Source organism: Capsella rubella, unplaced genomic scaffold (assembly GCF_000375325.1).
Source record: "Capsella rubella cultivar Monte Gargano unplaced genomic scaffold, Caprub1_0 scaffold_8, whole genome shotgun sequence".
Classification (NCBI taxonomy): Eukaryota; Viridiplantae; Streptophyta; class Magnoliopsida; order Brassicales; family Brassicaceae; genus Capsella; species Capsella rubella.
The window spans coordinates 6,171,960-6,197,050 of NW_006238916.1; the positions used below are offsets into that span (position 1 = coordinate 6,171,960).

At 37.0% G+C, this 25,091-nt stretch overlaps 6 protein-coding genes across 8 annotated transcripts; 2 read left to right on the forward strand and 4 right to left on the reverse strand.

Moving 5' to 3' along the window:
• Positions 1–1,946: 1,946 nt before the first annotated feature.
• LOC17877103 (non-lysosomal glucosylceramidase) lies at positions 1,947–7,380 on the reverse strand. 3 transcript variants are annotated; one of them, XM_006279898.2, is made up of 20 exons: positions 7,218–7,380; positions 6,928–6,997; positions 6,457–6,561; positions 6,294–6,350; positions 6,143–6,213; positions 5,854–5,953; positions 5,695–5,765; positions 5,515–5,615; positions 5,319–5,422; positions 5,178–5,231; positions 5,034–5,089; positions 4,847–4,885; positions 4,582–4,726; positions 4,293–4,474; positions 4,155–4,222; positions 3,997–4,069; positions 3,857–3,918; positions 2,837–3,767; positions 2,463–2,753; positions 1,947–2,374 (listed from the first exon to the last, which is right to left on the reverse strand). In XM_006279898.2, exons 2-20 carry the CDS (start codon positions 6,991–6,993, stop codon positions 2,086–2,088), a joined length of 2,865 nt encoding a protein of 954 aa, XP_006279960.1. In that variant the 5' UTR covers positions 6,994–6,997; positions 7,218–7,380; the 3' UTR covers positions 1,947–2,085. The 3 variants fall into 3 exon arrangements, with proteins under 3 accessions (XP_006279960.1, XP_023640679.1, XP_023640684.1); XM_023784911.1 differs by lacking the exons at positions 5,854–5,953; positions 6,143–6,213; positions 6,294–6,350; ... (1 more) ...; positions 6,928–6,997; positions 7,218–7,380 and having other exon boundaries at positions 5,523–5,615; XM_023784916.1 differs by lacking the exons at positions 5,515–5,615; positions 5,695–5,765; positions 5,854–5,953; ... (3 more) ...; positions 6,928–6,997; positions 7,218–7,380 and having other exon boundaries at positions 5,059–5,089; positions 5,319–5,362.
• A 1,222-nt stretch (positions 7,381–8,602) lies between these two features.
• LOC17875514 (protein FAR1-RELATED SEQUENCE 5) lies at positions 8,603–11,250 on the forward strand. The gene is made up of 5 exons (XM_023777607.1): positions 8,603–9,040; positions 9,110–10,036; positions 10,091–10,309; positions 11,060–11,149; positions 11,233–11,250. The coding sequence occupies exons 1-5, from the start codon at positions 8,603–8,605 to the stop codon at positions 11,248–11,250; spliced, it is 1,692 nt and encodes a 563-aa protein (XP_023633375.1).
• Positions 11,251–12,669: 1,419 nt separating this feature from the next.
• Positions 12,670–15,736, forward strand: LOC17875192 (heat shock 70 kDa protein 7, chloroplastic). The gene is made up of 8 exons (XM_006282272.2): positions 12,670–13,355; positions 13,444–13,696; positions 13,785–13,864; positions 13,954–14,096; positions 14,180–14,278; positions 14,396–14,585; positions 14,686–15,084; positions 15,186–15,736. Exons 1-8 carry the CDS (start codon positions 12,774–12,776, stop codon positions 15,597–15,599), a joined length of 2,160 nt encoding a protein of 719 aa, XP_006282334.1. The 5' UTR covers positions 12,670–12,773; the 3' UTR covers positions 15,600–15,736.
• Positions 15,656–17,329, reverse strand: LOC17876074. The gene is made up of 2 exons (XM_006281782.2): positions 16,790–17,329; positions 15,656–16,688 (listed from the first exon to the last, which is right to left on the reverse strand). Exons 1-2 carry the CDS (start codon positions 16,935–16,937, stop codon positions 15,949–15,951), a joined length of 888 nt encoding a protein of 295 aa, XP_006281844.1. The 5' UTR covers positions 16,938–17,329; the 3' UTR covers positions 15,656–15,948.
• A 158-nt stretch (positions 17,330–17,487) lies between these two features.
• Positions 17,488–22,390, reverse strand: LOC17874963 (nuclear export mediator factor NEMF). The gene is made up of 14 exons (XM_006279862.2): positions 22,074–22,390; positions 21,856–21,968; positions 21,671–21,767; positions 21,460–21,584; positions 20,861–21,344; positions 20,582–20,767; positions 20,166–20,459; positions 19,924–20,076; positions 19,687–19,841; positions 19,487–19,592; positions 18,543–19,394; positions 18,351–18,432; positions 17,954–18,247; positions 17,488–17,855 (listed from the first exon to the last, which is right to left on the reverse strand). The coding sequence occupies exons 1-14, from the start codon at positions 22,176–22,178 to the stop codon at positions 17,659–17,661; spliced, it is 3,243 nt and encodes a 1,080-aa protein (XP_006279924.1). The 5' UTR covers positions 22,179–22,390; the 3' UTR covers positions 17,488–17,658.
• Positions 22,391–22,505: 115 nt separating this feature from the next.
• LOC17874923 (glycine-rich domain-containing protein 2) lies at positions 22,506–24,119 on the reverse strand. Its single transcript, XM_006279766.2, has 5 exons — positions 24,023–24,119; positions 23,722–23,915; positions 23,493–23,613; positions 23,125–23,373; positions 22,506–23,013 (listed from the first exon to the last, which is right to left on the reverse strand). Exons 2-5 carry the CDS (start codon positions 23,883–23,885, stop codon positions 22,636–22,638), a joined length of 912 nt encoding a protein of 303 aa, XP_006279828.1. The 5' UTR covers positions 23,886–23,915; positions 24,023–24,119; the 3' UTR covers positions 22,506–22,635.
• Positions 24,120–25,091: the final 972 nt, after the last annotated feature.

Genomic DNA, 25,091 nt, shown 5'->3' on the forward strand with positions numbered 1-25,091 from the left:
CCACCCACCCAACACTTATTAATTATGAAATTTTTTGTCAGTCAACTTTATCCCGAGCATTAAGAAACTAAAGAGTGATTATGTTTTTAAATAGAAAATTAAAGAGTTGAGCAGATTACACTATAATGAAGTCTATATATAAACTAGTAGTCCCTATACTGTGATCACTATTAATACATAAACCAAATACTATATGTTAAGATAATTGGAGACGGTGGAAGCCATGTTTAGATGATATATCATTATCCTAAATAAATTAGCAATGACACTAATGATGGTTTATTTCAAGAGAAATCGCTCAATTGCCATAGAATAATTTAAGAGTCATAAACTATTATTAAAGTTTTCTTTGAAATAAAAGGTTGTTACTTTAGTCTATTTTTCCGATGGAATATTTTCAATTAATTTGGTTTTGAGTTTTTCTCTATAAAAAGAACTGGAACAGTACTCTCTTACATATATATCGCAGTTGGAATACTTGATACATATCTAATATCGCCATTAAACCCTTTGTGAATATTATCCACATGGTTACACATTGAGGAATATAATGGCCAATGGGTATATTATTTATGCATACCAAAATATAAACTATAGATTGTGGATGGTGGTGAGTTTGTGGAGAAACGGATGATTTGGACGGTGGATGGTAGGCATGTGGAACGGTGGATGGTCGGTCTGTGAACGGTGGATGCTCGATGGTGGGTGTAGTTAGATCGTGGATGATGTGTTTTTGGATGCTCAATGGTTTATTATGAACCTACTTTAGTCAATTAAGATTTTAAACCTTAAAAAAAAAATGTGACATCTATTTTTTCCTATATATCTTGTTTATTAGTCACGTACAATAGTTAAATGTTTTATTCTTTTTACAATTCTTTTGGTTGTTGATTCATTACCATAGCCTCAAATTTTTTTTTTTTCTTTTTGATAATAACCATAGCCTCTATTTGTATGCATGGAACTGTTTTGCTCCTTTGTATCCGTTAATGTCTTTTGGTACACGTTACTGTAGATTGACTGAATCACCTTTGTAAAGAAAACTAGATGCATGCATATCAAACACATGCAATCCTTACATGCTAATCAAGCTACCTTGTGAATATGTTGTGCTGAAAGCATCATTTATATTAATTTTTAAAATATACTCCCTCTCTTCCAAATTATAAGAGTTTTTAGCATTTTTAATTTGTTCAATTTCATTAGATTTTTTCAATTTTCTGTGAACAATTTCTATTATTTTAATAGTTTATGACTATTTAAATTCTGCAGTATTTTTTTCTATTGACTGAATTTTAATAAATGATACATCTTTATTATTTCTTAATTGTTGTGCTTTTAACCAAAACATCTTATAAAGTGGAACAGAAACAGTATATGTTTAACAAAACTTTTGACTGAATATATATTCAATTTCATACTTTTCTTTTGTTGAAATGTATAATTTTAAATTTACAAAAGAAATCATTTAATGTGGATTTTTTTTTTTAAAATAGTTTAACTAGCTAGATCGTGGGAGAGTGGTGGCCGGGTTTGTGAGACAACGGATGATGTGGACGTTCGATGGTACGTATGTGAACGGTGGATGGTACATGACTGCATGGTAGTATGGTACTACTATGGACTATGGTAGCTGGCGAGTGGTGCATGCATGGTGGGTACTTTATGATTATGGACCCAATTTTTATCCATTGATGATTCTTTAAAACCATATATTTGGTAAATTAATTAATAAAAGCTTAAACCAAGAAAAAGTGACATCTATTTTTATTTTTTCTCTCTTGTTTATTACAATAGTTACATGTTTTGTTTTCTTTTTCTACAATTCTTCTGGTTAATTGGTTGTTGATTCATTACCATAGTCTCTCTTATTTGTATCCATGGAACTGTTTTGCTCCTTTGTATCCGTTATATCGCAGATTAATACTACCTTGTTGATGAGGCTGTTGTGCTAAAAAGCATTTTAGGTTGATGAACTTTTCACAATACAAACATTGCAATTTTTAATAATCAAGGGCCGTATATAATGTACTGTACGGTAACAATGAGTGATTGCATCAATATATATATAAATGCAAAATGAATCTATGACATAAATCTCCGGCAAGTATAGGCGAACAAAGTCTGTAGTGTGCCTTTCGCTGATGCTTCGTTAGGTAAGTTGAGAAGCCTCGAAACCCTGGAGAAACCCATGTCATGTTTCATTAAAGAGCTTGCCTCTGGTTCTTGTTCTGGTTCAAGACCAATTTGTTTCTGTTCTTTACTGGTTTTTGTTAGTGCCCATTGCATAGCCCATATTCCAAGGGGACGCATGTAAGTCAGTGATCTATACTCATCATTCGTGTTCCATGCTTCAGGCGTCTGAAAGGAGTAACTGTTTAAAAAACAGAATCAGTCACTAGAAGGACTATAGTCTATAGATATGAAAAGAGAGAACATATATCAAGATAAAGCTTAATTACCCGAGTCCGGTTTCAGACCAAGCAGCTTCATAGACGCCACTTGCAGTCTGAAACGCCATTTCAACTAGACCTTCTTGGATCATTGTTGCAGAAAGTGCATATGTAACACCTGACCATATCTCTCGTGATTGCATCGACGCTGTATCGACTTTCCCATTGGGGTGCATCCCGTTTACAGCTCCACGTTTCCCATCTTTGATCTTCATCACGTTGAAGTTGTAAACTTTCTCCAAAGCCGTTCTTGCCTTGTCTTCATCTACAATAGGGAAAAGGCCTGATGCTCTAGCGTACCTGCAATTGTATCATACCACATTAACTCTTACTTCTAAATAAAAATCACAACACTAAATTTTTAAAGATTAGAGAGAACTAACCATTGACCAGCTAGTTGATCAGCTTGGATAGACGAGCTATACTGACTTCCACTGGTGTCATAGTTAAAATATGAACCATTCCACAACTTCTTCTCATATACAACTTTTGCTTTCTGAAACTTTGACCAGAAATAGTCCTGAGAGTTCTTGTCACCAACTACGTGTGCCAATGCGGATGCAGCTTGCAGTGCAGCCACCCAAAGTCCACCACAGTATGCGCTTACACCAGACGCGGACCATGTATCGTAAGTCTGGTCTGGAAACCCTTCGTTCTCAATCATTCCATCGCCATCTTTGTCAAACTGAGCCATATATGCCATTGCAACATACACTGAGGGCCAAACCGCTACTGCAAACTTCTTGTCGCCTGTGGCAACTACGTCTCGGTACACCTGGAGGACGAATTTGGGGTTCAAATCTTTCCACCGATCTGTGTTGTGAAGATTATATCCATTGACTTCAAACCAAGGGTCATTGATGCCTAAGTCATGAGGAACTGCACCAAGAACCTTCCTCTGAACCCATTGTCCCTCGCTAAGAGTTTTAACTTTAGTTGGATCGTGTAGCATCACTGCAGCAGCAAAGTCTCTCTGGATACTAAGTTCCAGTTTTGGAAACAGCATCACCAGTGCAAAAGATGCATAGAAATGAACATCGTAGGTGTTCCACATACGATATTCAATCCCTTCGAGGTAAAGGAAGTGCCCAATGTTCTCTTCTCCTTCTTCAAGTAATTTTGTGCCAAATGCAGAGTTTGATGCTGTTGATGCATGAAGTTGCTCTAGTGTAGATGCCATCTTTTCAAGTACAGAGATAGCTGTATCATTCTGACGCGGTACATCGATATCATTCTTCAGACCGAGTTGGGATTTATCAAGTGAGAACTTCTTTTCTCTGACTCCTGCCAAGCTATGTACTGGGGATGATCCATCTACAGAATAATATGGAATACATAAGAACATCACGTCATAATGTCAGGCTGATAGTAAATAGTATCATATAAAAATCTTCCAAATGTACCTGTCCAAAGAGTTCCTCCTGAATTAAGGTAATAAAGCTCGTTGAAGAGAGTGATAGGGTACCTAAAAACACCAAACATAGGTTTGTAATAACTTTATGAGCACTGATATATCTTATAGAAGCTGAACAACAAGCCTTACCATTCAGGCAGCCTCTTGTCTTCAAGTATTGGTCTTTGCCAGGCTTCTATCCAGGACTCCCATTGACTATGTTCTGTTCCATATAAGAGTTGTCAGTAGAAGCTTCATTCTGAAGTGAATGTAAGAACAAGAAATTTTAAGGATGATGAGGTCCTCACGAAGAATAGCATCATATGCAATTTGTGCTGCAGCATCACCATCAGTTCCATAAAATTTTGTGTAACGCCTGAAAAGAGTCTGTTTAGAAAGCTGGCTTTAGCCATAACTATTAAGAAAATTATGTAGCAAAATCGTACCTAGAATATATTTTACCACTAGGAAACTGCACTTCAGGGCAGTCCCAAGCCAGAGAAAATGTGACGATGCGTGACTCTCCTGGTGGGACTGTTGCAGAGGCTGCTACTGCTGCCCCGATTGATGATCCGTGCTCTGACTGCATCGATGCCTCAGAAGCCTCAAAGTGATCAAAAGAACCATTCTGACCAAATACATGAGTGGATATCAAATATCGCCTGAAGACTAATACAGTAATATGCAAGAAGATAATAGTAGGTTCTTTTTAACATAAGGAAGGATATGTCAAACCTCCTTAATAACTTGCCACATATCTTTTGCTGTGGTTCCATTCTGTTTTCCAGATACTATGAAAAATGGGCAGGCTGAGACATTAACACCATCGGTGGACTGAGCTGAAATCGCATATGAGAGTGATGGTAATTCGTTTGCTGTTCTGTATTAGAAAAAATCCAGCAACAAAGTTGATACATTAAGTGTCTGATTCTTAGCCACCAAAAAGATTAGTTCCTTGTACTAATTTGGTGCTTTACACAAAGAATATGGAAGAACTTACTTATGGTGTAAAAGAACACCTTGGACTCCATCTTTCATCCTATTATGATCATCAACATCAAGTTAGTATAGACATACCCACAAAGTTGAAAATTTCCAAGACATTGATCAAGTTCATATCTTTTAAAGTGGGAGTGAAAAGCCATAAAAGAAGATGAGTACAGAATCAAAAGGTTTTTCATTTGTACATTATCTTGGAGTTGTAGTGGCCACCTGAGAACTCTGAGTCTCCTCCAACAGAATTCTAAACCAAAAAGAAATTATCATGACTATTATGAGGGAATAGTAAAAGAAAATCCAAATAATATTACTGCATTCAACATTTATCTCACCGCCCATGTGAAGAGCAATGTCACATCTGCAGTAGTGTTTCCAAGATTATGAAGCTGACACATATATGGCAAAACTCATCAGTACCATTATGGTAAGCTCTTCAACACAACAATTCCAAAGAAAAGAATCACTGGACATACTGTGAAAGTGAATACAGACACAGGAAAGCTGCTTTCTTTGTAGTTGTGAGGTATAAAGGGTGAAACTTGACGACAAACAATCCTAAGCTCTGGATCAGGTTCACCTAGACACCATCAAATACTAATGTTTTAGCCTCATACCATAGACGCATCAATATTTAGAAGTGTGAAACTACATACAGATCAATCATATTACCCTCATACATTGTCCAAGACTTCGGATATAAAGCATGATATGTAGACTTGTCTCCTTTCAGATTCCAGTCCCAGGAACCAATTCCAGATTCTGACTCTTGTCTGTTCGTATATATAAACTTCAATATATCTCAATAAGATAATATTCACCGTAACTTAACAAGCAGCAGAGAGTACTTACTTGCCAAGCTTTGGGTTCTTAGGACACAACACGCTTGAGTACTTTTTACCATTGGCTCGTGAAACAAATGCCTGCATCAAACAGTTGACAAGGTTCATCATCATAAAACATCCTGGATCTATTTTCTATCAGGTTCCTCCTGCAAAGTCTCTAACTTACTGAGAACTGATTTGCTAGAACTGGTTCATCTTCACATTTTGGAGGAAATAATTGCCATCTTTGGAATTCACCTTTAAAACTCCTTCCTATGCTTCCAGCACTGCATGTAATCATATATCAATAAGTATTAAGAGAGCTTAACAATATTGTGTGAGTAAGTTCTGTATGAAAGGTATGAAATATGATGATCAGAGAGAGAGAGAGTTCTCCAAATGGTTTGTTTCTATGAAACATATAGTTATAACATACCAATGTGGTAAATTAGAGTGGTAAGAAGGAAAACACATACCCAATACCTCCAAGAGGAACACCATGGGAAGACGTTACAGTGTGCTTGCAGAATGGATCTATGGCAGCAAACTGAAATGAATAGATTATTACAATATGGCTATGTACACAAAAATAAAAAGCACTTTGTCCAAAACTTAAAATATGTTTACCCTTCCTTTAGCAGCTTCTTCTCTGCAAAGAAACCATAATCGAATCCCGACAGGAGCCTAACATAACAAAAGATGGTTTTGATGACTAAGCTTATCAAACAGTCTGCAGAATATTAACAAGAGTTATATTTGAAACGTTTTGTTTTCCAATAGAGGTAGGTACCAGCTGAAAAATCTCTTTAGGAGTCAGATTGAATTCCCGGGGAGCCTTGCCGTCACTGTTTATCTTTCTTTGCCATGTCAAAGATGAAGGTACTGCAGGATCAACCTGATTTGAGAAATATTTAAAAACCAAGACAACATTATACTTGAAAGATTCAGGTAAGAAGAAAAGAAAAGCAACGTTGATGAGTGTAAACTTAACAAAACCCCTCCTTTTAACTTTCAAGACGCATTTGCATACGTTACAAAGATTCCTCATGAAGAAAAAAATCCATTTAAACAAATCCATGAAACACAGATTAAAGAAGTACAAAAGAATTATAGGGTTACAAGTATTGGTTGATGCAGGTTTAAGGACTCCAAAGTTAATGGATAAGAAACTATAACAGAACCCAGAAGTTTAAGCTATCCAAATCAAGTCTATGTAATGACGTCCCTCAACACATCCATGTTAAAAAAAAAAGAAGCTTACTTTAGTATCAGAAGGGTTCCAAGATTTGTCATCTTCAGCACTATCCATGATCTTTTCCTCAAACATTGATCTTGAAAACAAAACAGATAATTTTAAAAACTCATTCTTCTGGTTCTTTTGTACATCAGATATAAGAAAATACAAAACACAGGTAGTGTTGCAGAGAGAACATAGTTAATGGGTAACAATTAAATTAAATTAAATTATATACACAACAGAACAATTCTACATTGCTGTAATCCATGAAGACGAACAGTAAGTAACAAACAGAGAAAGTAAAGAGAGTATACCTGAAACAAGTTGCTCTGAATCAAAGAAGAAACAAGAATAAAAAAATCGTCAGAATTGATTTGTGGCAGAGACGAAACGATCAAAGCCGAAGAAGATTAGATTCATAAAAATTTCGTGACTTTTTCAATTTTTGTGTGTATAGGACAGTTGTTGTGACTTATGAGAGGAACAGAACAGAGTTTTGTTTTAATGGAAGAAATTTAATAAAATATTATCTCCTGAATAATTGGTCTAGTTTTATATGGTTCGTAAAAGATAAAAAATCTTCTTAATTAATTTTGATCAAAACGTCTCAACTATATATATATTTTTTTTAATAACTTTACTTATAAGCAATGTCCACACACAGACATAACACTGTATGTAACTCATGCTGATTTTATTTAAAAAAAAAAAAAAGGTATTGAATTTGCAATTATTAAAATTGGGATAATGATTAACACACACGACGCACATAATGGCAAAAAAAAAGAAAGAAATAAACCGTGTTGAAATTGGAATGGTGTTGTTTAAAGACAACAAGTAACAAAGGAGCGAAACAATGTCTAACACGTCACTTGCATCAGCCTCATGCTTCATATGTGGACTGTGGACGAACAATTCTTGGATTCACCCCTAGGGGTGAATCCTTTTGTTCACCCCCTTCCCTTGTAACCAATAAAAATGATATATGTCATATTACTTTAAATTTGTCATATTTTTAATAAAAACTTAAAATTAATAAATGAAACAAATTATGTAAATAAAACATTAAAAAGAAATCAGTTTAGTTAACGGCGTCGTCACTCGACACCATTTTTTTTTTAGGTTTTCAATTTTTTTAATTTAGTGGCCATTGATGAACGTATTCACCCTTTTTCGTTGTATTTGAACTGGAATTATTTCAGCTGCATGAGCCATACGACCAGATCACACAATTGAATTCTTCTACGTTTTTAGAAGGTATATTCTACATCTAGAAACCAGAGAAGCCTATAGTCTCAAGTCTCTCTCAGAATTTATTAGTTTTCATCTAATTGATTATCGTTCATAGTTTGCAGTGTTATATTAGTGAAAGCATATGCATAGTTTTTAGTCTATCACATCGTATATGTATTTGTAAAAGCCATAGTGATTTGTAGCTACAATCTGTAATAAAAAAATTAATGCAAAAATAGAAGATCACGTGAATGCAATTGATTTGTATATGCTTATGTATGCTTCTTTGTTTTGGGTTTGTGAGTCTTGTTATCTAGCCCTCCCGTCATGTTATATGAATTCCTAAATAGTTAATTATTATGACGATTGATGAGTATTTTATTTGAGATCAAACTTTTTTTCTTCTTTACCGTTTTTTTTCCTTGATTATTAAATGCTAAGATTAAAATAGTTAGTGCAGCTTGCAATGGAGAGTAGTCATTTAAGTGGCCATGAAGCTGTTCTTCATGATCAGTGTGAATCTATTTTGCAAGTCTCTGGTGAATTCAGTCTGTTAAGTCAAAATTCAAAAGAAGTTTTAGTAGAAGAAGAAGAAGATGATTTAATAAGTGAAGATGAAGCTTCGATCAGTGAATTTGAAGAAGAAGATGAAATAGGCAACAAAGAGGATTATGTTCAAACTGAAGACATTGCTGGTTTAGAACCAAACAAAGAAAATGAGAAGAAAGATGAACTATGTACTGAAATGGAGTTTAGTTCTGATGAGGCTGCATATATAGCTTATAAAAAGTATGGAGGCAGTCATGGTTTCAACGTAAGGAAACAACGGAGGAAGAAAATAAAAGAGAAGGTAGTAAGGCTTCTCTATGTTTGTTCCAAACAGGGGTATAGGAAAGAGCATACGGTAAAAAAATCATATTCACAACCAATCACACGGTGTGGTTGTAATGCTCATATGACTTGTTACCTTCAGAAGAGCGGAAAATATAAGATTGTGTCTTTTGAGCCTAACCATAACCATGATTTAGTGAGGACACCCATGAAGCATTTGTTGAAGGGCAACCGGGAAATTTCAGTCTCTCAAAAACAACATGCTAGTGATGCCGACATGTCAGGAATTTCAGCAAAGGCAACCGTTGAAATGATGAGTAGAGAAGTTGGGGGCCGAGCAAATTTGGGGTTTCTAGAAAAAGACTATCGGAATTATATATACCGGAAGCGAATGGCAAAAATGGAGAAGGGAGATGCTGGAGCAGTTTTGGAATACTTTCAAAAAAAGAAAGAGGATAATTCATCTTTCTTTTATTCAATGCAACTTGATGAGGATGATATGATCACTAATATCTTTTGGGCGGATGATCGGTCTATAAGTGATTTTAATCGTTTTGGAGATGTCGTTTGCTTTGACACAACTTATAAGACCAATGAATATGATAGGCCCTTTGCGCCATTTGTCGGGGTTAATCACCACAAGCAAACTATAGTGTTTGGTGCTGCTCTCTTGTATGATGAAACTACTGAGTCATATAAGTGGCTTTTCGAGACATTTCTTGGAGCAATGTCTGGAAAACAGCCAAAAACAATTCTTACAGACCAATGTGCAGCAATGGCGAATGCAATAATGAAGGTATTTCCTGAAACTAAACAAAGGTTATGTGTTTGGCATATTTACCAAAATGCCGCAAAGAAGCTGAGTCATATATTTCATGGAGTTGAACAATTTGCTATGGACTTAAGTAAATGTGTATATGACCATGAGGAAGAAGAAGACTGGTTATTCGCATGGAGCGATATGCTCAAGAAGCATAATCTTACAGAGAATAAATGGTTGAAGAATTTGTTTGAGCTGAGAGAAAAATGGGCAATGGTATATGGACGTCACACTTTTACAGCAGATATGGTGAGCACACAACGTAGTGAAAGTATGAATAATATTTTGAAAAAATATTTGAAGCGTAGTTATGACTTGTTGTGTTTCTTTGAACACTATGAGAGAGTGTTAGAAGATCGACGATATAAAGAATTAATTGCTGACTTCAATATGATGCATACCTCGCCGGTATTATCTGCTACTGTAGAGATGTTGCAACATGCAGAGGAAGTGTATACACCAGAAGTTTTTAGCTTGTTTCAGAAGCAATACACAGTTATCGGTGATTACGTTGCTAAAAAGGTCAGTAAGTCTGAGATGGTGTATGAATACAAGGTATCTTTTCGTGGTGTAGCACGAGAACATTTGGTTAATTATGATGCTACAAACGAAAAAATACATTGTAGTTGCATGAAGTTTTCTTTTGCCGGGATCTTATGTCGTCATGCGTTGAAAGTGTTAGACAAGAAGAATGTTAGAAGAATTCCATCTGCTTATATTCTGAATCGATGGAGTAAAGAGGCAAAAGCAAGAAGCATATCTTATTATCATTCAGAGAGACATAGTGAAACAGTGAAGCAATCGATTGGAAGGAGATATAGCCATATATGTCGTACATTCCGTGAGATTGCATCTGTTGCTGCGGATCATATAGAGTTAACGTTGTGCGCAAATGAATTTGCCTTTCAGTTGCTTAAAAAATTGGAGGAAAAGAAAAAGGAACTTTTGAGAACTTCGGATGTTGAACTTGTGGAAGAAGAAAAAGAAGAAGAAGAAGAAAACGAAGACGAAGAAGTTACAAATGCACGTGGAATAAAAAGAAAAGCTTCTCTTGGACGATCAAAGAAAAAAAAAGTCGGACCCCATGGTCGATATTTGAGTGTTCTTGAAACTAAAAATCGACGCATATCAAAAGCATTAAGTAGTGCTACAGCAAAGAAAAAATTATCATTTCAGGTACTTAATAATATTATTTTCTTAATTGTTTATGACTTTATGTCCAATGGTCATCTAAATGTAAATTAATCAATATATGATCACTAATTATTTCAGGACTCATCTCTTACTCTCCATACTCAGTCCTCTGTTGCCACCACTAGCTCGACCGTATATGACGAGTCGTGTCTCTCACAAGTGTTCCAGGCAAATTTCTCATTCTTGTACTACTATTTGTATTTGAGTTATTTGTATTTGTTGTAAATAACATGAAATCTTATATTTTGCAGGAAGGTGGGCCTGCGTAAAGCTTGTTATCATTCAGAACAGGGCATATGATTTTATTTATTAATAGTTTCTTCCCTAACACCAACTATTAAATCTAGGTTGATTTTTTCCTTTTCTTGTAGAATCACTTTCTTGCACAATCACATTCGGTCTTATTTTATAACTTTCTTCTAAAACACAAATGATTAGTTATACAAGACTACAACCATTCACATTTAGATCAAATAGAATAACGAGGTTGAACTCTCAGTTTCGATCAAATACAACATGGAATCTGCAACTCATCACAGCTAGTTCTTGAACAACGGAGGCTTCGATCTTCAACAAACATTTCAGATTTGGATCCCTCTCTCCATAACCAGCTTGATCATATAGCACCAAGTATAGCCGATTTCTTCCAAAATATCCTGAGATTATAACTAAATAAAAACATAGTCTTCAACCATACTTCTAACATCAACCAAATTACATGCAGGTAATTATGATCATCTCTGCTTATTTTATTATTTTTTTTGGTTAAGAAAGTTAGTTATACGTGTGTAATATATAGATATGCATATGTGTGTGTAAAGATGCTACAATATTAATATCGTGACCTTACCTCAGAAATAACAGTGGTGGTGTATCTCCCAGGCTTGTTTAACCAAATTATCTGATTTAATACTGTTAGTCTAGTAAAAATTATAGGTTTGTTTTGGTTTTGAAACCTTCCCACTTCTGTTTTTCTACGGAGAGAGAGAGAAACAAACAAACTCTTATATTTTCAATTCCTAACTTCCGTTGCCCATGACTACAACAAAAGAGGGTGGAGATGTTCATCAATGGCAATAGGAACAGCAGTTATCCAAAATAAATCAATGGCCACTAAATTAAAAAAATTGAAAACCTAAAAAAAAAATGGTGTCGAGTGACGACGCCGTTAACTAAACTGATTTCTTTTTAATGTTTTATTTACATAATTTGTTTCATTTATTAATTTTAAGTTTTTATTAAAAATATGACAAATTTAAAGTAATATGACATGTATCATTTTTATTGGTTACAAGGGAAGGGGGTGAACAATTAGAACCAAAACTATGAGAGAGAACTCGGACTTTTCAATTAGAACCAAAACGAAAAAATATCCATAAATAATTATATTTTAGATCGGTTTCTTGTTCAAGATCCGAAGCTGAATCAAAACCAAATAGAACTGAATCCTAACCAAATAGAACACCAATTGTACCAAACCGAGGCCAAACCGAATTAGGACCAGCCTACCGTTGGTGCTTCTGAATCAGTCTGCGGTTCGACATAATTGTATATTAAACATCGTATTGGGCTCAGGCCTGTTATGAAAAGCCCAGACTATATCTTAAATCCAATAAAAGAAATGCAAATCGAGATGGGCATAACATAACATATATTAGCCGCCATCAGCACCAACCATTTTCTAGAACCCTCTTCTTATCTTCTTCTTCTTCTTCTTCTTCTTCCTCGGTTCCTCCTCCTCCACCTAACTCTCTTCATTTCCTCTTAGGGTTCCAATCTCCCTTCTCTAGCCATGGCTTCCTCCGCCGCACAAATTCACATCCTCGGCGGAATCGGATTCCCTTCTTCTTCTTCCTCCTCCTCCTCTAAAAACCTCGATGGTAAAACCAATTCCACTCCACGAAGCGTCTTCTTCGGCAACAGAACAAGTCCTTTCACTACCCCAAGCTCCGCCTTCCTTCGTATGGGAAGAAGAAACAACAACGCTTCCAGATACACGGTTGGTCCCGTCCGTGTGGTTAACGAGAAAGTAGTCGGAATCGATTTAGGTACAACGAACTCAGCCGTAGCTGCCATGGAAGGAGGTAAACCAACGATTGTTACTAACGCTGAAGGTCAGAGAACTACGCCTTCTGTTGTCGCTTACACTAAAAGCAAAGATAGACTTGTTGGTCAGATTGCGAAGCGTCAAGCTGTTGTTAACCCGGAGAACACTTTTTTCTCTGTTAAGAGGTTTATTGGTAGGAGAATGAATGAGGTTGCTGAAGAGTCTAAGCAGGTTTCGTATAGAGTTATTAAAGATGAGAATGGGAATGTTAAGCTTGATTGTCCTGCTATTGGTAAACAATTCGCTGCTGAGGAGATTTCTGCTCAGGTTTGAATGAATTTTTCCTTCTTGTGAATTTAAGGTGATGAAGTTGGGTGATGGTGCTTTACTGAGTACTCTGTGGTTGTAAATGTAGGTTTTGAGGAAGCTTGTGGATGATGCTTCTAGATTTTTGAATGATAAGGTAACTAAAGCGGTCATTACTGTGCCTGCTTACTTCAATGATTCACAAAGGACGGCTACTAAAGATGCTGGACGTATTGCTGGATTGGAAGTTCTTCGTATTATCAATGAGCCTACTGCTGCTTCTTTGGCTTATGGGTTCGAGAGGAAAAGCAATGAAACTATTCTAGTCTTTGATCTTGGTGGTGGTACCTTCGATGTCTCAGGTACTTTTTTAGAAAGTTCTACTTGGAATTGCACATTCGTAGGTATTGGATTATATTCTAATTTTTTTGGGTGGTTCTTGTAATATAGTCCTTGAGGTTGGTGATGGTGTTTTTGAAGTGCTTTCTACTTCTGGTGATACACACCTGGGAGGTGATGACTTTGACAAGGTGAGTCAAAACATTGACTTGTCTTAATACTAAAGGCAGGGAACCTTAATCTGTTCACTAACCTGGTAAATACAATTTTTCCGATGCAGAGAGTTGTTGATTGGCTTGCATCAACTTTCAAGAAAGATGAAGGCATCGATCTTCTTAAAGACAAGCAAGCACTTCAGAGGTTAACTGAGGCAGCTGAAAAAGCAAAAATTGAGCTTTCTTCACTGACTCAGACTAACATGAGGTTCAATTTTCCCTCTCAAATCTCTATTTACCTGGTCCGCATTGGTATGTGGGATATTAATTGATTGAGATTTCTGTGTCCAGTTTGCCTTTCATTACTGCCACGGCTGATGGTCCTAAGCACATTGAAACCACTCTCACCCGAGCCAAGTTTGAGGAATTGTGCTCAGACTTACTGGACAGGTGATTTTAGTTATATTTTTTCTAATGGCTAAGATAAATAACCGGCCATGTAAATAAGATTGCTATGTGAATTACCATAAAGGCTTAAGTTTCTATTCTCTGCATTCAAACTTGTAGGGTCAGGACACCGGTCGAGAACTCCCTGAGGGATGCAAAACTCAGCTTCAAAGATATTGATGAGGTGATTCTTGTTGGTGGGTCAACACGTATTCCTGCTGTTCAAGAACTCGTAAGAAAACTGACAGGGAAAGAACCCAATGTGTCAGTCAATCCTGATGAAGTTGTAGCTCTAGGTGCTGCAGTTCAGGTGTGTTCATATTCACATCTAATCTTCACATTATAATTTACATCGTACCATTGTACTTTGATGAGCTATCGCTTAACTGCAATTTGGCCTCTGATTTCAGGCTGGTGTTCTATCTGGTGATGTGAGTGACATTGTTCTTCTTGATGTGACTCCACTGTCACTTGGTTTGGAAACTCTTGGTGGTGTCATGACCAAGATCATTCCAAGAAACACCACACTTCCAACTTCTAAGTCAGAAGTCTTCTCAACTGCTGCAGATGGACAGACAAGCGTTGAGATTAATGTGTTACAAGGTGAGAGAGAGTTTGTAAGAGATAACAAGTCTATTGGTAGCTTCCGTCTTGATGGTATCCCGCCTGCACCACGTGGAGTTCCACAAATCGAGGTCAAGTTTGACATTGATGCCAATGGAATTCTATCTGTCAGTGCCTCCGACAAAGGCACAGGAAAGAAGCAGGACATCACCATTACTGGTGCTAGTACCTTGCCAAAGGATGAGGTGTGTATAATTATTATTAAATTTGCTTCACGTTTTTTGGAATCCTAGTCTTTTTTCCTTTTCATGTTTAATAAATCGTATTGGTTTTGGGTTTGTTGCAGGTAGACACAATGGTGCAAGAAGCAGAGAGGTTTGCTAAGGAAGACAAAGAAAAGAGAGATGCGATTGACACAAAGAACCAGGCTGATTCCATCGTGTACCAGACAGAGAAGCAGCTAAAGGAACTTGGAGAGAAAATTCCAGGTCCAGTAAAAGAAAAGGTCGAGGCTAAGCTCCAAGAGCTGAAGGAGAAGATTGAAAGTGGATCAACCCAAGAAATCAAAGACACCATGGCAGCTCTTAACCAAGAAGTGATGCAGATTGGCCAGTCTCTGTACAACCAACCACAATCAGGTGGTGCTGGTTCTCCTCCTGGAGGAGGTGAAGCTTCCTCGGGGTCTGACTCATCATCCTCAACCAAAGATGGAGACAATGGTGGTGATGTGATCGACGCTGACTTCACAGACAGCAAATAATACAAATCGGGGATTCATACTAGTAATATTCTTGGGGTTTGTCCATGATTTTGTAGGAAGGATAATTTGATCTGTGGGCAACGAATGAATGGTAAGAGTCAAATTTTGTCTTTTAAACACATAAGTGAAGCAATCAATATTCTGGAGCACAAATTGTCCACGAAAGCAGTGTTGTTACAAAACATGTACAAATAAATCAAACCTCTTGCAGCCTTTCACAAAGTAGTAGACGCTCCTCTGCAGCATACTATGCAGGCGCATGTTAGATATCTACACAGTTAAACTGTACAACTAACACAAGACCAAATAATATACACAGATGGTTGCGATGTTATGCAGCGTAAACACATCAGAGGCGGAATCCGTGGTGCTTAGGACTTTGAGGAACGCTGCTTGCTCTGCCCCAGAACCTGCGCTCTTCATTGTAACCGTACCTGCCATTACCACCACCTGAGTTATGTGTGGTTGTGTATAACTGGTTAAAACCGTGACTCGGTGATTGTGCGTCCCCCCAGCCTGTGCCTCTGGGGAAGTCTAAAGGTGCTGGTGGTCGCAGCCTGTTAGGGGACTGCAAGTATGCATTGTGGTGGTGGTTGTGTGGCTGCTGCATCTGCATCTGCTGTGAGATGTTGGGACTGCTATGTACTCTATGCATTGGATAAAGCCGGCTCAATTGGTAGCCGTTCTGAAAACTCGTCTCTGGCGGCTCGTGACTGTATCCATCAGGCGACGATTCTGATTTGGGAGAGGAAGATGTAGAGACGGTGAAAGAAGGCCGTGTTTTGATGGGAGCACGAAGAGCAGCAACATTACTCTTGGGTGTGCGAACGATACCGTTGATGGCTTCAATGTAACGTTGCTCAATGGTCTGTGGCTCAATGGGACCTAACTGATGCTCAAGAACCACAGGGTTTGCAGGAAACAAGAAGGTTCTTAGTTTAGGTGTTTCGTGACGGTAATATTCCTCTATCATGTGTTTGACATCTTCATCAGACTTTACAGAGACTAATGCATCAAGATCTATCGGAATGATCTGGTATTTGAGGACTATATCGTTCTCTGTGATTGCCGTGAGTTTCTTCATGAGTTCTGCCATTGAAATCACCAAGAAGGTCGATGATGATTAAGAAGATGTATTTGAGAGATTACTTAATCAAATTAGGGGAAGAGTTGTTGTTAAATTAATATACCGGAGAAGGAGATGTCAGGAGATACAGCAATGACACGAGTCTCGCCGCCGACGTATTTGAGAATGCCATCGAATGGTCTAGGGAGGATTTTGCCGCCAAAACTGCACATGAACTTCACCTTACTCGTCGTCGATCTCTCCTCCGCCATCAAAATATCTCTTTTTTGTTTTTTTTGGTTGTGATTAAATCGGAAGGGACACAAGAAACAAGAATTAAACCTTACCCAAAATTGCAGATTCTCTTTTTTTTGTTGTTGTTAGGTTTTGTATATAAATTGTGGGAAAAATAGATAATCGAATGCAAAATGAAACCCCAATAATAAATAATTAAAAAGTTGATGATGCTCTTAATAACTCTTCCTTCTTCGTATAATGATGATTTGGAGATTACTGAGTGTAGAAATATATTAAAGTTTTTTTTTTTTATGAAGAAGGAAGAAGAAAGAAGAGAAGTAAAGAGGTTGATCAAATTGGAATTCGGGAATTATTTCTGAGTTCGCTACCAAAAACCAAAAGAATGAAGAAGAAGAAGAAGAAAACATATGTTTTAAGAGCAAGAAAACAGGAGCAGAAGAATCCATGCCGTAGGATTTTGTTAGCTATTTTGAGTTTGTTGGATTTTTAGCTATTTCTGGATTTTAACTAATGATGCATTTGCTAGCCTCTTCAATGGTTTTTGAGTTCATAACTAGAGCTCTCTTGAATCAGAAATGGCACATCGAAGTCATCATCAAATGTTGTAACTTGAGGCTTCGTTTTTGCACAAGTGAACATACAAACATATGAACCAATATGCTCTATATAGTAAAAGAAAAAAAAGGCTTCGTTAGCTTCTTGTAAAGATAATGCAGAGCAGTTTTACCTAAAAACCTAGCTTTTTTGTTGTTTCCCGCTTTTTTTGCCTTTCTTCTGTTTCTGCTTCAACTGTGTCAAACCTGCTGCTGTGATCTTCACATTCCCGACAAGAGCAGCCATCAGCTCTGGATCGGTACACGCCTTCATCAGCTCTTTCTCCCTTACTGTTGCTTCTGACATGTGTGTAAACAGATTCATTGCAGTTTTTGCAGCTGTGCAGATACACACAAAACAACATCAATAGTATCCAAAAGCTATTAGTTGAGGTTTATAGATATTTGGAAGAGAATGGGCGTGTGTGTTATATTACCCTTTCCTTTCTTCATGCTCCCTGGAATCGCTTTGACTCTGTATTTATATGACTGAAGGGCATTGTAGGGGCCGCACACCGGGACCGCATATAAGAGAATGTCTGTTGGCAACGGGTTACCAGTTAAGTAATCGACATCTATAAGTTTTTCTTTCTCTTCTTCCCCAACCTCATTAATATCCTCTTCTTCCATAACCACTTTGTCCATGTTTGAAGTTTCTTTCCCATGACAATCCCTAGCAAGATGTCCGACCTTCTTACACCTGTAACATATTTTCACAGCATCTTCCGTCTCTGCACCACAACCAGACAACTCTCAGGATCATATAATGACACTTTTAATCAAAATTTAGGAGAACAAACAGCTTCAGCGAAATGAAAAGACCAAAAAGTTTACCTTCAGAAGGTTTTTTCTCTTCTGTTACAACAATCTTTGCATCCTGTGCTTCAGCATCATTCTTCTGTGGCTTTCCAGAAGACTGCATAAGGAAGAAATTTTTTATTTTTTATCCATATAACAGTCATCAAATACTGATAATAAGAATTAATTGGCTATGTCTATGGAGAATCCTATTAGGAAAGTACTTACTGCCAACAATGCCATTCGTATTTTTCTTTCATCTTCGTCTTGATCAGCATACTTCTCCTTCATTTTCTTTAGTTTACCCCTTTGCCCACGGCTAATTTTTTCCCCAGCCGGCTTGTTATCAGGTATGCTCTTGTTGGCTTTGCTTGAAGAAGTAACATCTTTTTCTTTTTGTTGCTGTTTTTCTTGCCCAGTGTTACCATCAGCTGCGGGGTTCCCGCTTAGGCCAATCTTAAGCTTTCTTCTTTCAGCTTTTGACATGTAAGGCTTATCTCTCACTGCTGCTTTTTTCTCTTCCTGTTTCATCTTCTCTTCCATTTCATCCTTAGATGTCTCTATTGTATGGTTCTTGCCTGCCACCGTTGCCGCACCAAGACCAAGGGTTCTATCAAGTAGATCTTCTAGCTCTGAGGTAGCCGTTGTAACATTTTTTTCAGCAATACCAGATAAATTCGTGTCAAAAGAAGAAGTATCTTGGCTCAATGCTGTACTTGACTCCGGTAAATTAACTTCCACTGGGGCAGAAATCGCTTCATTCACTGCTTCATTCTCTGACTCAGCATCTGAATGCTCAATAGGAGCATGCGTTTCCATTACTACATCATTCATTTCTTCCTCTTCACCTCTTACCCTTCTCTCATTCAGATGAGCTCCCAAGGAGCTCTCGTCCAAACGAAACAGCAATCCAAAACCCATGATGAGGGGGTGTGGTGGAAGGAAGTTTTTCTTACCTCGTATCATGAAACTTCCGACTGTAAGGTATTCTCCTGTAGGAGCTGTTTTAGTGACCTGATGAGGATATACCCACCATGCACTAGTAACAATCTTGGAATCCCAGGCCTGACTATGACAAACCTGCATCGAATTATATCCATATTTTTGCCATTAAGACATTGCACCACATTCACACAATTCAAACAGCTAAAATAGTAGAGGAATTTGCTTACTGTGAAACATCCAGCTTGGTTTAAAGTGAGAGGCGGTACATTTTGCTCAGGTTTATGATTCTTTATCACAGTACTAGATGCTCCATGAAGCTCTGCGTGTACATACCTAAAAATGACGGTGAAAAGAAACTTATGATAATGTTTGAATATTTGATACCAACAGAAAGATTAACCACATAACTCGTTACATGACAACTTACAGATCTCCTTTTGACATGTAACGTTTAACTATCATCTCATTTTGCTGAGCATCACGACCACTGATGACCAGATAGTTCTCACTGCTAATGAACCAATTGAATTTCTCAAACCAGTGGACTTTTCTCATATGTGAAATAGTTGCAACCACTTTTTCCTACAAGAAGAATGCAAATGATTAGTTACCTACAAGAAAGAAAACAATAAACAAATTAATAGCGATGAAGTTGGGAGCTTACTTGAGAAAGCTGATGGCGTGTCTTTTTTTCAGCTGCTCGAAAAGCCTTTTCATGAGCCGAAACAGTCTTCTCCTGTTTGGTTTCTTGTTTCTTCTTCATTTCATACCAGCGCCTAGCATTACCGTGCGCAGAAAGTGATAAGTCAACCTCCACCTACAAAACCACATATTGTGATCCATATGTCAGAACAAGAAAGAAGATGAGCTTTTGTGTGTTCAATCAATGTGGGGGGAGAACAACACCTTTTCAGCGGGGAGTGTCTTCTCATCATCATCCATTTCATCGAGATTGTTGCACAACAACAAGGTCATGCAATTCTTTTCTAGATAAAGTTTGTCAATAAGTCCAGCAACAGGATTTCCTAATTTTTTCTCTTCCTTGACCATGCGAGCTAGATCATCCCATCCCATACCCTTTGCAAGCGCTACACGTACAGCTAATATGGCAGCATCTACGTCTTCTAAGTTGTATTCGATTAATTCAGCCATATTAATACAATGGTTGACTTCTTTCTTCAGAACTTGAACACGGTTTTCCTACACCATGCGTACAAAGATATCACAATTAAAATAAGTTTAAAAGATAGAGAAAAGTCTACGGCAAAATAAGGAAATGGAAATTCCAACCAAGTACATCAATAAATATCAATGCCACAAACCTGATCCTGGCGAATCTTATTAAGTTTCTGACTAGCAGAATCTTCTTTTGCCCTTTGTTGTTGTTCAGACCTTTGGCTCTCAATTTTGCTGTAGAACTCATCTAAAGCCGCATCGAAAGTCTCAAACTGTTCATAGACTCTTGATTTGAATTGATTTAATAAGATTGAACAGAACTCGTCATACATCTGCAGACAACCAGGCAAAAGACAAATACAATATATAAATATATTGCCCTTATAGAATTAAAAAAATGAAGAGGCATAGAGTAAAATAGTGACCTTTTTAACACCTCCTGATTCAGAATGTGTGTCATCTGCCAAAAATTGTTTTTGCATTAGGATATAACCTTCAGGAACTTTTTGACCATTGATAATATCTTCAAGCCAATCTTCAAAAACTATCACCGCTTGAACCAATAACTGAATCTCATTATCATCTAACTTCTTGTCTTCTGAAAGTTTGGTACTTGGAACTAGACCAGCATCAAGAATAATGTGCTCTGAGAGCTGTGGCCCATAGCCTAAAGCGTCACCAAGGATATTCTTCAAGGTATATTGTTTGGCCCCCGTAGAATCATTTGACTTCCCACCCTTTTTGCTACCATTCTGCTCCTTTGGTTCAATCTGTTTTGCCTCATGATCCTTAAGCGCAAAAGCAGTAAGTGACTCCTGAAGCTTCGAAACAGTGGTTCTCTCAAAAACTCTACATATCTCTATCGGGTAACGGTGACGAGACATGATAGCAAAACCCTTATTGTCATCTCTGTATAAATGGAAATAAAACAATTTACTAGAAAGGCAACACCAGTTGAGGGAACCAAAAATGTATCTTAAAGCAGCAGGTGATCATAGTCACCTTGAGAAGAAGATCAACTAACCTATGTGACCGGAGGAGTGTCATGATCATATACTCAGAATCAGTAAGAATAATGTTTCCTTGAGCATACAACTCCAATATAACATAGTATGCATTAGCACCTAACCCAAACTGGAATACAATGATCTGGTACCAAAAACAAAAGTTAAAACGAAAAAAAACGCAACAGATGCAAACCAAACAAACACACAAGATAACACCAGCTTGCATACCCTATCGTAACCAAGCTGCCGTACATCTTCAAGCCTCCTAGTCCGGATATGTTTTCTCAACTTCAAAGTAAACCCAGATGGAGTATTACTCTTATCCCTACACAATTTGTGAAAGAACCAAAAACCATTACTACTGCCCAAATCCAAAACCTGAAAATACAAATGAATAGAGATTGTTTTTTTACCGGACATAAGCTGTGGTATGCAAACGAACACCACTTTCCATTAGAAGCAAAACTTTCTCACTCTCACCAGATTCTGTGATACCACTACTATTCAAGAGCTTGAACATATACGTCTGCACATCAAATCGGAGCAAAATCAAAAGATAAGCCCTAAATGAAATCGAAAACACGAATTGGGGGGGATTTGAAGATGTTGGCGTATTCAAGAAGTTTGTTACCTTGGGAGATATATCATAGACGTTGGAGCATCTCATACCGATCAATCGCTTCAAGCACTTGACCTCTGCGGCGACGTCCGCCGTGTTCATTCGCACCTTCACCATTTCTTAATCTCTCTATTTTGTCTCTCTCTTGAAAGTTATGGAAATTTTGGTGATTTCACTGAACGAACGAATCGAAGAAAGGTCAGTGCTGAGCATAGAAGAAGAAGAAGAAGAGAAATTTGTTAGCTATTTCATGTGTGTTGGGCCAAAAAGAAAAAGGGCCTAAAGCCCAATAAAAAAGCCAATCATGAAGGGTGGGCATTTTAACCGAACCAAACCGACCCAATTATTAATTGAGTTCAATTACTGTATTAGGCTAAACTTTATATAACTGAGTTCAATTATTAATGATTCACATATGCATCTATATAATCATCCTTTTGGAAATCCGAAAACCCAATGAGCATAACACTTACACATGAACAGAGAACACATGATCATAATATATAGATGAAGAAAATATAGAATTGCAAAGAGTTGAGAGAAATCTTTGTTTACAAAACCAAAACTAAGAACTTTAAGGAGAATATGAGTTAACAGCCTCCATCTCTGTAGACGTCTCTGCTCTGGCTTTACAATAGATTTGACCATATGTGTCTTCCCATTGAGCAGAAATTTCGGAGAAGACAGATTCAAGAGTCTCAGCTTTGCTTTTGTTAGAGTCTTTACCATAAAGATGTTGTAAGATGCTACCAAGGATCTTTACCGTATCCTTGTAGTAAAAGGACGGGTGTAGCAGATGTGTGTGCCAGATTAGATCAATATCGTAAGTCGGAGCAATGATCAGTTTGATAGACTTTTCTTTGTTTCTCTTGAGCAAGTGGAGAAATGCTTTGTATCTACCAACAGCTTCTTGAATTATGATGTCACTATCCACATCATGAGTTTTAGCAAACTGTAGCAAAGATACACCAACAATTCCATTAGAAACCTGTATAACTTGTGTACTATAAGTTTCAAAGCCATGTGTATTTAACTAATTATAAACTAGTTCTTTATTGTTTACCGTATAGTAAAATGAGCTTTGCGTGTTGACAGCTGAAACAAGATCGTAGGTGGTGTATTTCTCAAGAGTTGAGAGATCCACCCGCTCTGAGTTGGCCTTAACCATGTCAAGCTCATAAGGCTCCATAGGGTACAATTCCTTCCACAAATTTTCAGTTTGTAGTTTGCAGCTTCCACTTGTAGAAGATGTAACGCCAGAATTGTCCAGAACTTTCTCGTATAATATATGACAATCTACTATGTACCTCACCTAGATGATTAACAAAAATCATGAGCTATATATGAAACAAAGATATATATATTTCACTGACATGTAATAATACTATGTATGCATTTTCATATTATGCGAATTCGAAGATATAAGCTTACGGGATTAAGTCTGTGGCAATGCCAAACCCATTCACAGTCAAGAGGAGGGACTAATGGTCCTTCCAAGATATCAGAAGACTCGGAATATTTGGCAAGCAAAGGAAGCCAATAAGCATTGTATCTAAAAAGATAAAATTAAAGTATTATTAATTTTAAACATATTTTGGATGAATTTAAAGAGATGAACATGTATTGTATGAAGCAAACAGATTTAGTGGTTTTGGTTTACCTGTAGATGGCTTTTTCGAGTATAGGACCATGGTAGAGCCAAGGTTTATGTTCAACAACTGCTAGGAACTGAAGTTGTTGTTTGGCAGCAGCAAATAGGTCAATGCTCGTCTCTATCTTTTGAGATTCAAGCCACTCCAATTTTTGTTCCTCTTCTTTCTCCATTATCCTTACCAGTTTTTTGTATAATATCACCTGCAAAATTAAAACTACGACTAAACAGTTTAAGTTGGAGAATGAGAAAAAAATGATTTTGATGAGATCTTCTAACTCTAATGAAAAATGAAAACTTGAAACTAAACCTTTAATGAAGAAGCTGGTTCTTGCTTGAGGGAGGAGTGTTTCAATTGCTATTATTTATAGCCGTGTGAAAACGCAGAGAGGCGTTACGTTACTCACATATACAGAAGTGCCATTTGTCCTAACTCTACAAGGCAAATAATAGAGTGCAAGTAGAAACTAAAACCTAGAGAGACAAATAAATACTTTATATATTTTTATTTTATTTTAATTAGTTTCAAATGATTATTATAATATTCACGAGAACTATCACTTAAAAACTATATCTTTCCAAAAAACGGCTTTCAAATGCCAATTTTTCCTTGGTTAATATCACTTAAATAGAAGACACGAAAAGCAAAGCTTCGGTTACAAAACTGATAAGCTCGTACGACACTGAAAACAAAATGTTAGTTTCAAAACTCCGACTCATTTTTTGGTTTACGTAAATAAAGTTTGGTCCAGAAAAAAAGAACGTTATGTTTTTATGTTAAACGTTAAAAGCACTAGTGGTTCTTATCTCGTGAACTCGTGAAACGACAATTGCTTATAACACTCACTTTTTCCTAGGTTAACATCATTATTAAACGACAATTGCTTTTGTTTTTGTCTTAAACGTCAAAAACACTGGTAGTTCTTATCTCGTGAATTGGTGAAACGACAAATGCTTATAACGCTCACTTTTTCCTAGGCTAACATTACTCTAAAACAAAACATTGAATACAAAGCTTCAATTCCAAAATTGACAACTTTGGAAGAAACGGAAAACAAAGCGTTAATTACACTCATCCATTGCCTTCTTGAACAATTTTAGCTTGTCAAATAGTTTTTCAAAAAAAAATCCATTTTATAGCCATTCAATATTATGAAAAAGTGAATTGTTAGAAAACAGAGATTATAGATTCAAACTTAATTTCTAGAGTGAAACCAAAGTTGTAGCGCGGATCTTCGATAAGACGAATAGTCGAAAATCTGTTTCTCATTTACCTATCTATCCAAGTTATGAACAAAGAAGATGAGTTTGGAACACATATCGAACGACAAATCTCTCGAGCTAGTTTGACCATTGACCGCAAACTGAAGTGAGTAAAC

Coding starts and splice junctions, on each gene's coding strand:
- LOC17877103 (XM_006279898.2), bottom strand. CDS start 6,993: ATGTTTGAGGAAAAGATCATGGATAGTGCTGAAGATGACAAATCTTGG. Junction 4,223..4,292: donor AGTGGTAAAATATATTCTAG/GTACGATTTTGC, acceptor GACTCTTTTCAG/GCGTTACACAAAATTTTATG. Junction 4,070..4,154: donor TGCATATGATGCTATTCTTC/GTGAGGACCTCA, acceptor TATATGGAACAG/AACATAGTCAATGGGAGTCC.
- LOC17875514 (XM_023777607.1), top strand. CDS start 8,603: ATGGAGAGTAGTCATTTAAGTGGCCATGAAGCTGTTCTTCATGATCAG. Junction 9,041..9,109: donor GGTATAGGAAAGAGCATACG/GTAAAAAAATCA, acceptor TGTTACCTTCAG/AAGAGCGGAAAATATAAGAT. Junction 10,310..11,059: donor GTGATTACGTTGCTAAAAAG/GTCAGTAAGTCT, acceptor TAATTATTTCAG/GACTCATCTCTTACTCTCCA.
- LOC17875192 (XM_006282272.2), top strand. CDS start 12,774: ATGGCTTCCTCCGCCGCACAAATTCACATCCTCGGCGGAATCGGATTC. Junction 13,865..13,953: donor GAGGTGATGACTTTGACAAG/GTGAGTCAAAAC, acceptor TTTCCGATGCAG/AGAGTTGTTGATTGGCTTGC. Junction 14,586..14,685: donor CTCTAGGTGCTGCAGTTCAG/GTGTGTTCATAT, acceptor CTCTGATTTCAG/GCTGGTGTTCTATCTGGTGA.
- LOC17876074 (XM_006281782.2), bottom strand. CDS start 16,937: ATGGCGGAGGAGAGATCGACGACGAGTAAGGTGAAGTTCATGTGCAGT. Junction 16,689..16,789: donor TCCTGACATCTCCTTCTCCG/GTATATTAATTT, acceptor TTTCAATGGCAG/AACTCATGAAGAAACTCACG.
- LOC17874963 (XM_006279862.2), bottom strand. CDS start 22,178: ATGGTGAAGGTGCGAATGAACACGGCGGACGTCGCCGCAGAGGTCAAG. Junction 19,842..19,923: donor CACGCCATCAGCTTTCTCAA/GTAAGCTCCCAA, acceptor TTCTTCTTGTAG/GAAAAAGTGGTTGCAACTAT. Junction 17,856..17,953: donor GAGCATGAAGAAAGGAAAGG/GTAATATAACAC, acceptor GTATCTGCACAG/CTGCAAAAACTGCAATGAAT.
- LOC17874923 (XM_006279766.2), bottom strand. CDS start 23,885: ATGGAGAAAGAAGAGGAACAAAAATTGGAGTGGCTTGAATCTCAAAAG. Junction 23,614..23,721: donor CTCGAAAAAGCCATCTACAG/GTAAACCAAAAC, acceptor TTATCTTTTTAG/ATACAATGCTTATTGGCTTC. Junction 23,014..23,124: donor AAAGCTCATTTTACTATACG/GTAAACAATAAA, acceptor TCTTTGCTACAG/TTTGCTAAAACTCATGATGT.